Source organism: Panthera onca, chromosome B3 (genome assembly GCF_046562875.1).
Source record: "Panthera onca isolate mPanOnc1 chromosome B3, mPanOnc1 haplotype 2, whole genome shotgun sequence".
NCBI classification, from domain to species: domain Eukaryota; kingdom Metazoa; phylum Chordata; class Mammalia; order Carnivora; family Felidae; genus Panthera; species Panthera onca.
Window position 1 is genome coordinate 98,981,810 of NC_138344.1, and position 16,658 is coordinate 98,998,467.

At 40.9% G+C, this 16,658-nt stretch overlaps 1 protein-coding gene and 1 long non-coding RNA gene across 4 annotated transcripts in view; both read left to right on the plus strand.

Moving 5' to 3' along the window:
* LOC144616655 (uncharacterized) overlaps positions 1-16,658 on the plus strand; it is a 560,479-nt gene that overhangs the window by 518,436 nt on the left and 25,385 nt on the right. The gene's annotated exons all lie outside the window — the stretch shown is intronic.
* The window catches only part of GNG2 (G protein subunit gamma 2), a 121,005-nt gene that overhangs the window by 88,825 nt on the left and 15,522 nt on the right, over positions 1-16,658 (plus strand). For all 3 annotated transcript variants that reach the window (XM_060619848.3, XM_060619846.3, XM_060619847.3), the window contains one exon: positions 7,479-7,594. In XM_060619848.3, the coding sequence (XP_060475831.1) occupies positions 7,508-7,594 (87 nt within the window). In that variant the 5' untranslated portion in view covers positions 7,479-7,507. The remainder of the gene's footprint in view (positions 1-7,478; positions 7,595-16,658) is intronic.

A 16,658-nucleotide genomic window follows, 5' to 3' on the forward strand; every position in this document is an offset into this window, starting at 1 on the left:
CTATAACAAGCCTATCTCTCATGTTCAGGGGCAGGGACGCTCCTCTCATCAGTAAAAAGAATAAAATGCCTTCTGTATTAGTCTCAGGCTTGGAATTCAGGTGGGATAATTAGGACATTCTTGCAGAGTCCTACCAGTCTCTCACACAAACTCTAGAATTGTTCTAGGGGCTTTGGTTGTTTGTTTTCTTTTTCCTCACTGGCAAATATGACCCAGCATAATCTCATTCCACCCGCACATTGCAAGAGATTGTGCCCTCTTTCAAATCAGCAGGGACCAAATATCCATAAAGCATAATAATGCTAACAAGAATTATGAGCACTTAACACTTATTCATGCCTTTGAAGGTAATCAGGATCCTAAGACATAATATAAAAGCCAAGTTGGTTGAACCTTTCCTTGTGGATTACTTTCTTTGAGCAGATTTTTCATGCATGGATCTATGGCGTGTGTGTGTGTGTGTGTGTGTGTGTGTGTGTGTGTGTCCTTTCTCATTGAGAGACAAGGAACAGCACAATTCATTGTTGCCTGGCACTCTGCAGGGCGTTAGAGTTTCTGCCTCTGCTTACTAAATGCCACTGGCGCCCCTAATTACTGTCATAACTCAGGCCACCCTCACACATTTCCAAATGCTTCCTAAGGGGTGGCACTTTCCCTGGTTGAGAACCTTTGCCAGCGAGACTTGGAGAATAGATTGAATCCCATTCGGAATTTCCAGAGGGTAGACTGTTGGAATTTTGAAAAGAGATCTTGGCTGTGGAATTCTGAAAGAATTAATCTGCAGTATTAGTGTTCTCTGATTCAAATTCAGAGATGTGTAACCACCCATATTTTAGGCCATAACTTGGTTGCCAGATGATGCAGCACTTTACAGGTGCCACCAATTGCTGGGCTGAAGACAGCTGGCTGGACCAAAGAGTGTCACTCCAGCACTACCCAACCTTGGATCATCACCCCAGCTGATTCCCAGAGATCTTTTGAGATTCCAGAAGTGACCCCAGGAATCCAGAGTTTCCCCCTGAGAACCAGACTCTGGCTCTGTTTCCCTCTGCCTCACTGATTTCTGGAAGAGTTAGAGTCCACAGCTGGTTGCATCGTGGAGGTGGGCTTCTGATGGTTCCAGAGACAGGCTGGGCCCCTGCAAGGGTAAACTATGGTACATCACAAGGCAGCCCAAAGACTGAGCTGACGGGGTGAGGGAGGAGCAGTGTATAGAAGTTAATCACCCTCTCTTTTTAACTAACAGTTTTTTGTTTGTTTTTAAGAGGTGTGTGTCTTAAAACTTTGTCTACATGATCTTTTCAGCAGAATTTTACTTTTCCTTTTGGCTATTTTAGTGGTTGGTATAGTCAAACCATTTCCTTCCCTCTTAAAATAATTTCTGCCCAATTTCAGTAAGATGTAAAATGAAACAGGAACATTAGCAAAGGATATCTGATATGCATCTATGCTTCTGCCTAAGCACTTTGTCAACACTTTTCTTGGCCCGATATGCTCACAATGTGCAACACCTTTTTCTCAACAACACTTCTCATGGCGTGCAGTCCCTGTCAGCTCAGGTAGAGATGAAAAACAAAAGCTTTTGTCTTCCCCATTAGGAATCTGTGGTGTAACGTTTACATACACTAACAATGAATAGTCTTAAAAGGATATTAAGTAAAAAACTCCATTTGACAAGAATGTCAAAACTACTAAAATATTGGAGCACCTGGGTGGCCCAGTCAGCTAAGCAACTAACTGACTTTGGCTCAGGTTCGAGCCCCACATTGGGCTCTATGCTGACAGCTTGCAGCCTGGAGCCTGCTTTGGATTCTGTGTCTCCCTCTCTCTCTGCCCCTCCCCCACTCACACTCTGTCTCTCTTTCCCTCAAAAATAAATAAACATTAAAAAATAGTAAAATATTGGGGTGCCTGGGTGGCTCAGTCGGTTGAGGGTCCGACTTCGGCTCAGGTCATGATCTCACAGTTCATGAGTTCAAGCCCCACGTCAGGCTCTGTGCTGACAGCTTGGAGCCTGGAGCCTGCTTTGGATTCTGTGTCTCCCTCTCTCTCTCTGCCCCTCCCCCGCTCATGCTCTGTCTCTCTCAAAAATAAACATTCCAAAAAATTTTTTAAAAATAATAAAATATTTAGGGACTAACTTAGAATAGAATTAACTTAGGAATAGAGAGCCCAGAAATAAACCCTCACATATATGGTTAAATGATTTTCAACAAGGGTGTAAGACCGTTCAACTTGAAAAAGACAATCTTTTCAGCAAATGGTGCTGAGAAAACTGGCTGTCCACGTGCAAAAGAATGAAGTTGGACCCTTACCCAACACCACATACAAAAATTAACTCAAAATGCATCAAAGACATAAACGTAAGAGCTAAAACTATAAAGTTCTCAAAAGAAAACATAGGGCAGAAACTTAACAACATTGAATTTGATGACTTCTTGAATATGATGCCAGAGGGACAGGCAACAAAAGAAAATTGGACTTTATGAAAATTAAAAACTCTTGTGCATCAAAGCACACTATTAACAGAGTAAAAAGACAATCTATTAAATGAGAGAAAATGTTTACAAACCCTGTATTATCTGGTACAAGATTAATATCCAAAATACATATAGAACTCCTAAAACTCAACAGCAAAAAACCTGATTCAAAAATGGGCAGGGACATCTAGTTGGCAGTTGGTTAAGCATCTGACTCCTGATTGCAGCTTGGGTCGTGATCTCACAGTTTGTTGGACTGAGCCCCTCATCAGGCTCTGTGCTGACAGAGTGGAGCCTGCTTGGGATTCTCTCTCCCTCTCTCTCTGCCCCTCCCCCACTCTCTCTTGTTTTCTCTCTCTCAAAATAAATAAACTTGAAAAAAGATGTGCAAAGAGGGGCACCAGGCTGGCACAGTCAGTGGAGCATGTGACTCTTGAACTCAGGTTTATGGGTTTGAGGCCCATGCTGGGTGTGGAGATTACCTAAAAATAATAAAACATTAAAAACAAAAAGAGGCACAGGACTTGAATAGACATTTCTCCACAGGAGATCTACAGATGGTCAATAAGTACATGAAAAGATGCTCATCATCACTAATCATTAGGGAAGGCCAATCGAAAACACACTGAAATACCACCTCACACCCATTAAGATAACTACTGCCAAAAACAAAAACAATGGAAAACAATGAGTATTGGGAAAGTTGACAATTTGCATCCCTTGTGCACTTTTGGTGAGAATGTAAAATGGTATAGCTGCTATGAGAAATAATATGGCTGTTCCTCACAAAGCTAAAAATAGATTGGCCATATGATCCAGCAACTCTACTTTGAGGTGTATACTCGAAAGAATTGAAAGTAGGTCTTGAAGAGATAGTTGTACACCCATGTTTATAGCAGCATTATTCATGGTAGCTAAAACATGGAAGCAATGGAAGTGTCCATCAATAGATGAATGGGAAAACAAAATGTGTGTAGTGGAATATAATTCAGCCTCAAAAAGGAAGGTGATTCTGATTCATGCTACAATGTAGATGAAACTTGAGGACATTATGCTAAGTGATATAAGCCAGTCATAAAAAGATACTGTATGATCCCACTTCTACGAGGCACCTAGAGTAGCCAAAATCATAGAAACAGAAGGTAGAATAGTGGTTTCTAGGGCTAAGGGGAGGAAATAATGGGAGTTACTGTTTACTGGGTACAGAGTTTCAGTTTTATAAGAAGAGGAGGGTTCTGAGTGTGTGTGTGCACGTGCGTGTACGCACACGTGATGCATTGTCCAAATACATCAAGCTTAGAAGACAGGCTAACTTTTCTTACCATAGCCACTTTTTAGGAAAACATACTTCTTTGGAACACTGGTCTAGGACTGTGTAGTGCTTTCTATCTCCAGGAGGGGGATGTTATGGGAAAGCAACTGGATACACAAAAGAAGAAAATGCACAAAGCGATTCCAAAAGTGATACTAGACTCTGTTGGGTCATATGGTAAACCAAGAACACTGATGCTGTATCTTCCTCAAACGAAAACGAAAACCTGTGTTTACTTTTACTCTTAAGTCCATTTAGGTTTCAAGTGTGTTTTCTTCCCAACATTTTCAGACTTGCATCCTGCCCCATCCCTCTTCTTTTTCCATCTCATTCCTCACCTCCCCACTTCTCTTTTCTGTTTGTACAGGGGTCTTCTTCCATGGTAAGTAGAATGAAGGCCCCCCAAAATGCCCATGTCTCCATTCCTGGTATGTGTGAATATGCTACGTCATATGGCAAAGGGGAATGAAAGTTGCAGCTGGAATTAAGGTTGCTAGCCAGCTGACCTGAAGATGGGGAGATTGTCCTGGATTATCTAGGTGGGCCAGGCATAAATTACAAGGTTCTTGAAGAAAGGAGCAGAGGAGAGTCAAAGGGAGGAGATATGACAACAGAAGAGGTCAGAGTGATATGTTATGAGAACAACTCAACTCACCTTTGCTAGCTTTGAAAATGAAGGATAGGGCCATGGAACACCAATAGTAGCCCCTAGAAGCTAGGATGAGGCAAGAAAACAAATTTTCCCCTAGGGCCTCCAGAAGGAATACAGCCCTGCTGACACCTGGATTTTAGTCCAGTGAGACCTATTTCAGACTTCTGACCTCTAGAGCTGTAAGATAATAAATTCCTATTATTTAAGCTCCTATATTTGTAGTAATGTGATACAGGAGCAATAGAAAACTCAGACATGTTCTGTCTCAGTCTCCTTGGGACAGCCATAGCTTTCCCAAGGAACATGAAAAGGCATTAGGACACAGACTTAACTAAGATATTCACATGAAAACAATGGGTCATTTACTCAGTGGCAGATCTGTTGTCCAATAGCTGAAAAACTCTTAATAATGGTGGTATAAACAAAACAGTACTTATTTCTCTTTACATAACCAGGTCACAACTGGTATTGTGGCTCTACAGTATCAGTAAGCACCCGGATCTTTCCTTCTCACCCTGGTGTGAAACCTAACAGTTCAAGATGGAGCACTATAGCCAACAAGACTGTCTTCTAGGCCAGTAGCAGGAGGAAAGGGAGGCAAAGAACACACCCCGCTCCCTTCAAGGGCACTTCTGCCTATATCTTATTGGCCAAAACTTGGTCATAGAGCTATAACGGCCTGCAAGGGAGACCGGAGAATATATATTTCAGTGATGTCTGCCCAGCTAAAATTCAGGGTTCTTGTGGTCTCTGTTAAAAAGAAAAAAAAAATTGTCATTACTAATGAAGAAGAGGAGAAGCAGTATTTGACTATTTGGAGGCAAGCTGTGGTCTCTGACAAAAGTTGCTACGTAATCTGGTTTAAATTCAAGGGCAGAAGAATAGCTGGCCAGACTCCCAAAGCTCCCTCAGCACCAATGAGTATTTGATAATTCTGTGATAATTTGTATTCTAGTGTGATAAATTCTAATTCAGAAGAAATGTTAACTTCACAGAACAGTGTCCAGGGTCTTGTGGATCATAACTACTTCCAACTTTGAATGAATGAAAGAGTTAGACTGCCCTAACTTGGTAATTCAAAATTCCATCTTGGTCTTGTGACATTTTGCAAGGGTGTTAGATTTTTATTCCATTTGGGGATACGTAATTTCCCTGTGGGGGAGATGATTGGGTCCCTAATTATGCTGATGAAATCGTAATTGTCAAAGCCTCTTCTTATTTTTTTTTTTGTTTTTACATAAAGATCCCTCCCTTGATCTTCAAGCATATGAAAGTAGTGCTCAGAGATCTTTGTGGCTTCAAAATCCCTTCAGTCTTCCTTCCCACTTTATTGTCTCTGACGCCTTTGAAAATAAGTTGAGAGAACAGTTAATTATCTTCCAGTTTATACTGTAAGTGCCGTTGGGGTGGCTGATTTTGCAGTCTTCTTTATAAAATAACACTATGAAGGGACCTCTTTGTTTACAGAGAGTTATACATAATTTCTTCTTTTGTCATGAAGAATAAGATGCCAAGATATAAGAACCAAAGGAAATAATTTGCATACTTATGCTTTTTTGGTCATTAAAAATTGTTTCTTGATTTTTACTGAATAAGAGACAGTCTTACATTGAACTTACTATGGGTCATTCTTCCTTCCCCAGGTTTTCTATGTGTTCTCTTTCCTTTTTGTGATGGTAGCCTGATTATACTTTATCCCTGAATTAAAATACTGCCCAAAGCTAGCAGAAGTCACAGTTTTTAATATAATGTCTTCAGAACAAGATTCAACTGTTGACTGAAGCAAGGCTTTAATGCCTCTCATTTCTTGTGTCATGCACTCTAGTTAAATTGCTGCTCTCAGACATTGCTTCACTATTGGGTGTCAGTGACCATGAGGGGGACATCTATACAGACAGTCTTGAAATAGCATATGGCACCTTAACATAGAGTGAGACGTGATCAGAATGTGGGGGAAATGGGTACCAAAAATAAAATAGGGTACTTTCCGAGATGAATGACAAAAATCAAATGAGATGGTGGGTCAAGAAAGAATTAGAAGAGAAAATGAAATTGGGATAGGACCTGAAGGGGATGGGAGCAAAGATGGGGAGGAAATCTGGCAAAGCCAGAGGCAAAGAAACCATCTCACAATTTACATAGGTGCAGAATTCCACTCTCTGAACATTTGTGTTCCATTTCCATATTTAGAAAAGTAATAAGTCCATTATACTTAATAAAGAATTCACCAGAATTCTGTGAACTCATTGATGTAATTAACAATTCAGACATGGCAATCCTTCCCCCTTGTTGTTATAAATGAAAAGTTGTGAATCAAGTACAGGGTTGTGAATCTAGCCATATTTCAAATAGAGTAGAGAGAAATGACTATTTTTTAAAATGCTGGATAAACAACACTGAAAAGCCACACATCCTGTATAGAGTCCTTGCAGTATAATAGGCTGAGGTGATTACAGTTAACTATAAAGCTGGTGTTTGAGCCCATCAGGAGAACATTGCAAACCTGGTGTCTTTAGTCCTAAAGGATTATATAATGTACCATTCCTCTCTCTGCTTGCCTTCCATTGTTTACCCTCTGAGGGCACTTAACAGAGTATCTGACAATAGCACCTGAAAAATAACAGCAGTAATAATGTATATTGTCGCCCTTACTATTTTGAACTCATTTCATAAGATAACTTTAATGACTTGCTTTCTTGATTCAGCAGTACATCTTATTCTAAGTGATTTTGTAAACATTGTGTTTCATTGTGCTTCATTGTGCTTCTCTGAAGAAGGGGAAGAAGTGCAGATGGATGTGGGGGGGGGGGGGGCAGGGGCAGGGCAGTGAGGTGGGGAGGGCAGGTATTTGGAAAAACACACCTCATCTTCTGGTCTGCCTGCAATCAGACTCAGTGCTGGACTGGGGATGTAGAGGGCTGGGAGAGCCAGACCTGACCACAGCCACTCTTTCGACACCCCCGGATATGATGAGCCTGTGCATTTGGCAGCCCATGAATTCCCTGATGTATTCTTCCTTCCTGTTTTCTTTCAGTGTATCTGAAAAGCCTACCCAGCATTCCAATGGCCAGCAACAACACCGCCAGCATAGCACAAGCCAGGAAGCTGGTAGAACAGCTGAAGATGGAGGCCAACATCGATAGGATAAAGGTGAGGACCACGTAGCCCACACCACTCCTCCAGCCTCGATTATGAGGAGCGTGGCTTGCAGCCACCTGTCACTTGACTTCCCTTCTATAGAGAGTGATGAAAGCAGTGAGGGCAAGAGAGAAACTTAATGATTGGGCAAACGTTCATTTTTCTAATGTGTCTTTGCTTTCTCCAGATTTCTCTCAAATGAAATGACAGCATAGATTAAAACTGGTTCTCCATGTAGACTTAAAAACAAAACAATAACAGCAAAACAAACAAATGAAAAACTTTGGCTCATGGCTGAGATCTAGCCAAGGAGATTGGAGAACACACAAAACGTATCAGGTCACCAGTTGACCTCCCTAACTTTGTAGAGACTGTCTTCTTATTTGGGTTTTAACTTTTCTGTCTTGGTTTAGGCTCTAAGTTTAAGTGTCTCTCTTGATTAATCCTGTCATGATTAATCCTTTTATTCACCACTGCAGGTTATGATTCTTCACTCTTTTATACCTCATTGGATTTCTTTTCTTCAAAACACTGAAATCACACATGGTCTCCCTAAGGAGAAGTCAAACAGCATAGTGGGTAAATGAAAGTATTTTATCAAGTGAAACTCAGAAATGTATCTCATTTTATTAAAATAACACTAGAACATTCTTCCAAGTGCCAAATTCTTTTTATTTTTTTTTAATTTTTTTTAACATTTATTTTTGAGACAAAGAGAGACAGAGCATGAATGGGGGAGGGGCAGAGAGAGAGGGAGACACAGAATCTGAAACAGGCTCCAGGCTCTGAGCTGTCAGCACAGAGCCTGACGCGGGGCTTGAACTCACGGGCCGCGAGATCATGACCTGAGCCGAAGTCGGACGCTTAACCAACTGAGCCACCCAGGCGCCCCCCCCCAAATTCTTTTTAAAACTAGAATATTTTTACTATTTTCTCCATACCTGAGTTAGCAGCCTAAACTATCTACCCAACCTTTGGAGTATGCTTGTAGATCAAGGGTCAGTAACTTAAAGCTCATGAGCCAGAACATTTATTTTTATAAATAAGGGTTTATTATAACACAGCCATTAATTTACATATTGTCTATAGCTACTTTCCCATTACAACAGCAGAGCAGAGTAGTTACAACAGAGACCACGTGGCCCTCAAAACATAAAATGTTTACTCTCTGGCCTTTTACTGAAAACTTGACTGACCCCCTGGTCTAGAACAATAGTTCTCCACCCACCTGTACACTCAGATTACTCAGGGAACTCTATGAAAAGATCAATTCCAAGATAACACTCTAGACCAATTAAGTCAGAATCTCTTGAGTTATGATTCAGGCATCAGGTTTGTGTGTGTGTATGTGTGTGTGTGTTTTGTTTTTAATTATCACTTAGTTTCAATGTAAAGCCAAGGTTAAGAACCTAGGGGAAGGGATTTGCTCCTTTTTTTTTTTAATTTAAGTAAAAATTTACACCCACCATGGGGCTTGAACTCATGACCCTGATGTCAAGAGTTGCATGCTCACCCGACTGAGGCAGCCTGGTACCCAGGGTTTGTTCCTTCTAACTCCTATCAGATACATGCTAGAGAGTGAAGGGGGACATGGTATTCCCTCATAAGTAAGCTAAGCAAATATCTATGGACATCTATCTATTTTAATCTTCTTTTTTGAGTTCTGATAATGAGGCTATAAGATGTAAACAGCTTCTCTTCTTTCAACAGCTTTAACTCTTCTTCTTTATTCATGAATGAGATAAATAAAGGGTCCTCACCATCTGCCTTGCTCCTTTACCACCTTCTTCATCTCGTCTTTTCCTTTTGCCTCTTCTTTCTTACCCCCTTGCTGAAAAAGTAGCACAGTGACTGCTGAGAGAAGTGAGGTTGTTCAAGGATTGTCACATCAAAATGAGACATTTAGTTCTTCTTTGGGAGGGACGGGAACAGAGGGAGGTTTTGCCCATGGACCTTCTGGAAAATGTCACTTTGCCTTTCAGGGCACCCCAACTAAGATAAAAGTGTTTGTGAGGCACTGTTGTGGTTGGCATTTTCTGTTACTCTTCAGCATTCTCAGATCTTCTCCCGAAGGAGGATGTGATGGTACTGGAGGTGATGAAAAGCTGGCAGTGGGAGAGAGAAGACAGAAATAGTCCTGTTCAGCCATAAGTCAGATCTCCATCCTCCCTCACCTGAGTGACTGACTACAAGGGGCTCCTAGTTGATCCCTGAAATCCCATCTCAACCCTGTCTCCATCCATGCCATCAACTATCCTCCACATTGCTGCCAATGAAAATTTTCTATAAGAAAATCTCATTATGTTCCTTTCCTATAGAAAATCTTTTCATGCTTCCCATCACCTATAAAATAAAATCCAAACCGTTGGCAGAGTATGCAAGGTGCTTCTGGCCTCTGCCCCTCTTTTCAGCTTCATCCCCTTCTTTTTGCCAACCTGCCATACTGAGCCACTTCTGATGCTCTTGATGGAAATTTCAAAAGACTGGAACATTCACTCACCTTCTTTCTGTCTCTCTGCTTTACTAACTCTGGCGACTCCTTGAAGGCTCAGACCAATCATTACATCCTTTGAGAAGCTTTCCCAGACCCTCATCATAAGGTTGGATTTTTACTGATTTTCAGTTGTTCATCTATTCTTTTATCTAACAAATATTTTACTGACAGCTTTTTGAATTGCCAGACCTTTGCTAGGTCCTAGAGAGACAAAGACAGATAAAGATGAAAACATGGCTCTTGCCCTCAAGGATCTCCTTGATCCCCCTTCCTAGTCTAGGAAGCGGTTACAGAAAATATGAACACGACCTATCACTGACATAAATAAGATAGCCAAGAAGCATAATCTCCAAATATCATCAGAAAGAAGCCAGCACCACACCCCAGTTCCCTTTGTATACTTCTTCCGAAGACACCAAAGGAATCACCACGGCAAGAGAGACGAAGCATTCATCTAATAAAGCCGGCCCTGGGTGGTGATCTTCCTAGGCAATCTTCATATCCAAATCTCTGGACCCTCACTATGTCATTAGACCTCACATTGTTGGAAATACAGCAGCAGCTTGTATTTCTGTATTTGTTCTGCACATCAGAGCCAGGCAGGCACGCTGTGGTGAAGTGTCAGATTATTTTTAGTTCAGCTGTTGGCTAAACTGCGACTGTGTTGACAGAGTTGACAGCTAGATGGTTTAGGGCTGGGGTATGTGCCTTCCGGAGTCCCTTCAAAGGCTTCTGAGCACTCAGGCTTCTCCACCTGATGTGCATGCATGATCCCATCAGCAAGAGAGGGCTTCTTTCTGGAGATCCCATGTTTGTGATTTTGCAGTCAGAGTAGCGACCTCTTTAAGCTATAAAGGGCAGTGGTGGTGGTATGTACATGTGACAGAGCCCACTGTGGCTGAGGCCACAAGAAACAGGGGGCTGGGAACACAGTGGCCCTGGAGCTTCCAGAGTCCCATCAGCAGGCACGGCCCTATCCCTCCTGTGGCCTCCAGAATAACTTGGGCTGCAGAGAGAAGCTGTACAGTAAGAGGATCTGAATAGCATATTCATTTTTAAACCTTCTTGTGTCCTATCCCTTTGCATCACAGATCCTGGGAGAATTGGGCTAATGAATCCATTATCTGTTCATAAGCCTCAGGCATATATAAATTATACTCCCAGCCTTTCTGTGTTTCTTTGTTAGCATTTAATTCAAGGACAGAAAGTAATGAGAAACTTAAGGAAGCTGGGAAGGGATCTGGCGACAGGAACGGAGAGGGGCGTAGAACTGTGACACTCAGATGTATGAAACAGCAATATACTCACACTGATGTTGAGCAGAGACAAATAAAAGGAAGCTTGTCCTTCAAGCACAAGTTGAGAGAGCATGTCCAAAAGTAAAGGACAGCAGGACTTCAGTAAATCTATTTATTCACCATTATATTAGGGCTCCTTGGGTTTCTAATAATAGGAGCCTAACCCAAGCTCACTTAAGCAGGAAGAGGGGATTGATTATAAAAGATACAGTGTGTCTCAGATTCCAAGAGCAGAAATGTAGCTGGGTAAGCAATAGAAATAAGAGCTGGAAGCCCATTGGAAACCGGGAGAGCTCTGTTACATGCCTCTGCCTCCCTTTGTGTGTCTCTTTCTTTTCGCAAGAATAGATTTCTCAGCTGTCTGTTCCGTGTGGCAGATATGATGGCTGCCCACAGCTCCCAGGATCCCATGTCACTTCCACCTCCATGAAGAGGTGATAGATTGATTTAATTCCTTTTCAAGTGCATATTCCTAGAGTGGCATTTCTGTACTAGCAAGAGTGAGCCATCTACAGCTCTAATCAATGGACATTAGAATAGAACCACATTGCACAAACATTGCTCCTAGGAATTAACACACCCACATGAATGGGAAAGGAATGGATACTTAAGGAGGAGTGAGAATCATTGTAGGCTGGAAAGATGCTTTCTGACGGAGGGCATGGTTAGCATAATGAAGAATAATGTAGATGTAAGAAAAAAAGAAAGCCAAGGCCAGGGGCGTGGGTGAAATGAGTGCTTCTTAACTAATTGGATGCTCCATAAATTGACCCCACATAAAAACGTCAAATTTATTTCTCATTTATCCCAAATAGACCTTTCCAACTTGCTCCCCTTACTCCCCCTTTCTCCCCCAAGAATATGCTCTGTAAATTCCCACCTCTCTGGTTATTCTGGGTCCCTCACTGAGAATGCCTTTCTCCTTATTCTTTTCATATCTACTACAGACTCAATGTTTGTATCCCCGACTCCTCAAAAAAAAAGTTCATATGTTGAAATCCTAACCCCCAATATGATGGTATTTGGAGGTGGGCCTTTGGAGGATGATTAGGTCAGGAGGGGTGAGCCTTCATGAATAGGATTAGTGCCCTTTTAAAAAGAGACCCCACGGGGTGCCTGGGTGGCTCTGTCGGTTGAGCGTCCAACTTCAGCTCAGGTCATGATCTTGCAGTCTGTGGGCTCGAGTCCTGCGTCGGGCTCTGTGCTGACAGCTCAGAGCCTGGAGCCTGCTTCAGATTCTGTGTCTCCCTGTCTCTCTGCCCTTCCCCTACTCGTGCTCTGTCTCTCTCTGTCTCATAAATAAATAAATAAATAGATAAATAAATAAATAAATAGATAGATAGATAAATATAGATAGATAGATAGATAGATAGATAGATAGATAGATAGATATTTTAAAAAATTAAAAAAAAAAAAAAAAGAGACCCCAGGGAGGTCCCTCATCCCTTCCATCGTGGGAGGTAATAGTAAGAAAACATCTTTGAACCAGGAAGTGGACTCCCGCCAGATGCTGAATCTGCCAGCACTCTGTTCTTAGACTTTCCACTCTCCAGAACTGTGAGGAATAAATTTCTGTTGTTTATAATCCACCCATTCTACGATATTTTGTTACAGAACCTGAATTGACTAAGACCCTGTCCAAATCTTACTCCACTTTTAAGGGTCAGCTCCAATCCCCATTTGTCCGTGAATCTCTTGCCATTCTGACCATTTTCATCAAACAAATTTTTCCAACTAGACTACAGTCCTCAAAGTCAAAGACCACGTCATTCACCTGTCTGCATCCGTCAGGGCAGTGGAGTACTCAGGCATTCCAGAAACTCTTTTTGAGTGGATAACTTTAAGTTCATGTGTTAAGAATGTCATATAACAGGACATCAGGAGCAATACTCCATGTGATATTTCCAGTGACATTTATGGTTTGGGAAATTGCAAGCCTGAATATAACTGGCTAAATAAAACTGTGATCACAGGAGAAGTTTCACTGAAATGCAAAAATGAAGAGAGGACGGGCAAATAGTTTCATGTCATATGTATGATTATAAGTAGCCAGCGTTTATAGTACACCTTCTTTTTAAAACAGTTCAACATAAAAATAGACCCGATTTTCATAACTGACAAATATGTGTAAATTATTGAATTAAAGACAAAGGTTCCTTTTTCTTAGAGGCTGGGGGAGGGGCAAAGGGAGAGAGAGAGAGAGAGGAAGAAATCATCTTTCTGATGATTGATTCATAAAAGATTGGAATTGTACCAATCATAAAAAAAAAAAAATGGTACTGAAAAAAGACCAGTTAGACATCACACTTGGTACTAGAGAGGGGACATACATCCTAAGTTTGAGGCTTTTGAAGTTTTTCTCCAGCATTTGAAATGAAAGTTTTAACATCTCTTCCCCAAAATGCTTGCATTTGATTTATTAGGGAGAATAAGATACTGTCCTCCTCATAGGCCAATTGAGAGAATTTTCAGGGACTATAAAATCAGTACAGTATGTCAAAGGACTTAAAGAGGAAAGGGTTGTGTTCAGCATTGGCCAGTCCTAATTCTTTCAATTTGCGGATAATGAAGCAAAAAATTTTAAATTGAATTCACACATACATTAATAATTGAGCTTGGCACTTCATTTTTGTGACAGTTGATATAACTTTTAAAAATTCAGTAGGTATTTGTTAAGCACCACACACATGCTTAGCCTTACACATTGTACCTAGGGGCTACAGAAGTACTGTTAAACCTTGATGATTTGAAATCCCTAGAAAATGAATTTCTCTGGATAGCCCAGTTTTCAGGCCAGATGAAGTCTCCCTTTTTAAAAATGTAACTATTTTGGGTGACACTTTTCAGTGTCTTTCTTTTTTATTAAATAAATGTACTTTTTTGGTGACTATTTTCAAGTTATTAATTTCAAAAATATCATTCTATTTCCTTTAAAAAAAAATCCTATAGATACAACATTAGTTTAATACCACCCTTGGAGGAGAGGAGAGGGGAAGAGAACTTAGAATATTCACTCATTTTTTTATAAATAAAAAATAGTAGATATTTATCCATACAATTTTACTTTCTGTAGTATTGCAATCAAAGTTTGACCCTGGGTACTCCTCACACCCAGGAAAGATCCTTTCTACTCAATTATGGCCACCCGCAGTGATACAGACACCATGATGTTGAGAAGCATGTCAAAGAATACTGAGGTTTCTTCTGCATTCACTAGTGTTAAACTGAACATTTGCATTTTTTCTTACATGAATTACATATTAATGGTTCAAAGAAAAATGAAGGCTTAAAAGTAGCCAGTTGCTTTTGACCTGAGCAAAAGACCTTTCTAGACAAATGTCAGACCAATCTCTCCTACTTTGGAAATTCTGTCTCTTCCTGAGGTTGGCAGTTTCTTTGCCTTCAGGTACGTCACCATGCCTATGACGGGCGATGTTCAATGTTCATAATAACTTCCTGTTTCAGGCCTCCATCCCAGCACAATCTTTGAGGTCCTTTAAAGCAACAAGTTAAAGTTAAGTCAACTTTGGGTGGTGCCTTTCAGGCAACTCAACTGAGAGGGTTGATTGCCATCTCACACATGAGACTTCCCGCATACATAGGCAGTGACCACCTGTCAGTGCTTACTTCTTTGCCTGATGGCTTGCAAGCATTTTGCGACATCAATTTTAAAATGCGTCTCGATCTCAGAATGTAATGAAGACAGATGTATATCCTTACATACTGTTTAAATTCTTGGGTCTGATTTTTACCTTAACACCTGCTTCTCAGAGCTGTCATGGTATCTGCCTAGGGTGGCTTCCTATGTTTTCAGAGCCTAAAATCATAGTGTGGCAGCCTTTGTTGGGACTGTGTGGAGTGACCCTTTCTTCCCTCCGGTGTTCTCAGCCCCGGTCTCGTTTGGAGAGATTGCCGGATAGCTGGGCGTCAGCAGTGGTCAGTCTGGGGACATGCACACGCTTATCAAATGTCATTCCTTTACCTGTGCAACAGATGTCATCTCCCTGCCTGAGGACACGCTCCACCATCTGCCCATCCTAAATCATCAGTCTTGGTTCTCTATTTCGTCAGCTCCAACAATGTACAGACACAGTGTTATTTCTCCATCTTGAAGAAAAATTTTTTTAATGTTTATTTATTTTTGAGAGAGAGAGAGCATGGGCATGGGAGGGGCAGAGAGAGAGAGGGAGGGAGACACAGAATCTGAAGCAGGCTCCAGGTTCTGAGCTGTCAGCACAGAGCCCAGCACAGGGCTTGAACCCACGAACCGTGAGGTCATGACCTGAGCCAAAATCAGATGCTTAACTGACTGAGCCACCCAGGCGCCCCCTTAAATAAAATTTTTAATTTTTTTCTCTTGACTTACCCACTTCCTCTCCCAGCAGCTGCCTCATTTGTTTACTCTGCTTTGCAGAACTTCTTGAAAAAGTTGTCTGTATTCACTACCTCTGATTTTCCCTTTCTTTTGAAACATTATTTTTCCTCTGGAAGTAATCTCAAAGGTATAACAGGGTTGCGAATATAGTACAAAGAATTTTGTTTTCCCCTGAACCATTTGAAAATAAGTTGTCAACAGCTGCCCCATCACTTCCAAATACTTTAGTGTGTACTTTCTGTAAGTAAAAACATTCTTCTACATAATCATAAAGTACAGTCATCAGAATTAGAAAGTTAACATTGATATGTTGCTACTTTCTAATCCTCAGACCTCATTTAAGTATTGCAAATCACCTTAATAATAATAATATCCCTTTTAGCAAAAGAACCTAGTTCAGAATCATGTGTTGCATTTAGTTGTCCTGTCCATAGACTTCCTTCACTTTCATGACCTTGGCACTTTTGAAGATTATGGGCCATCTATTTTGTGGAATACCACTCAATTTGGGTTTGTCTAGTATTTCTTCATGATTAAATTCAGTTAACAAAACTGGGGCATTGATATAGAATTGATGGGGATATTTGTCTCATTGCATTCTATCAGTGACATGTGATTTCAAATTGTCACTGTGATGTTAACTTTGATTACTTAATTAAGGTGTTATTTTCAAGTTTCTTCATGTAAAGTTCTTCTTTTGTCTTTTGTAGTTCAGCAACATTTGTATTTGGGGGGAGGGACCTTGAGATCTATAACTATCCTACCCCTCAACAAACATTTTATTCTTTTATTAAAAAAATTTTTTTAATGTTCATTTATTTTTAAGGGAGAAAGAGACAAAGTGTGAGCAGGGGAGGGGCACAGAGAGTGATACATAGAATCTGAAGCAGGTTCCAGGCTCTGAGCTGT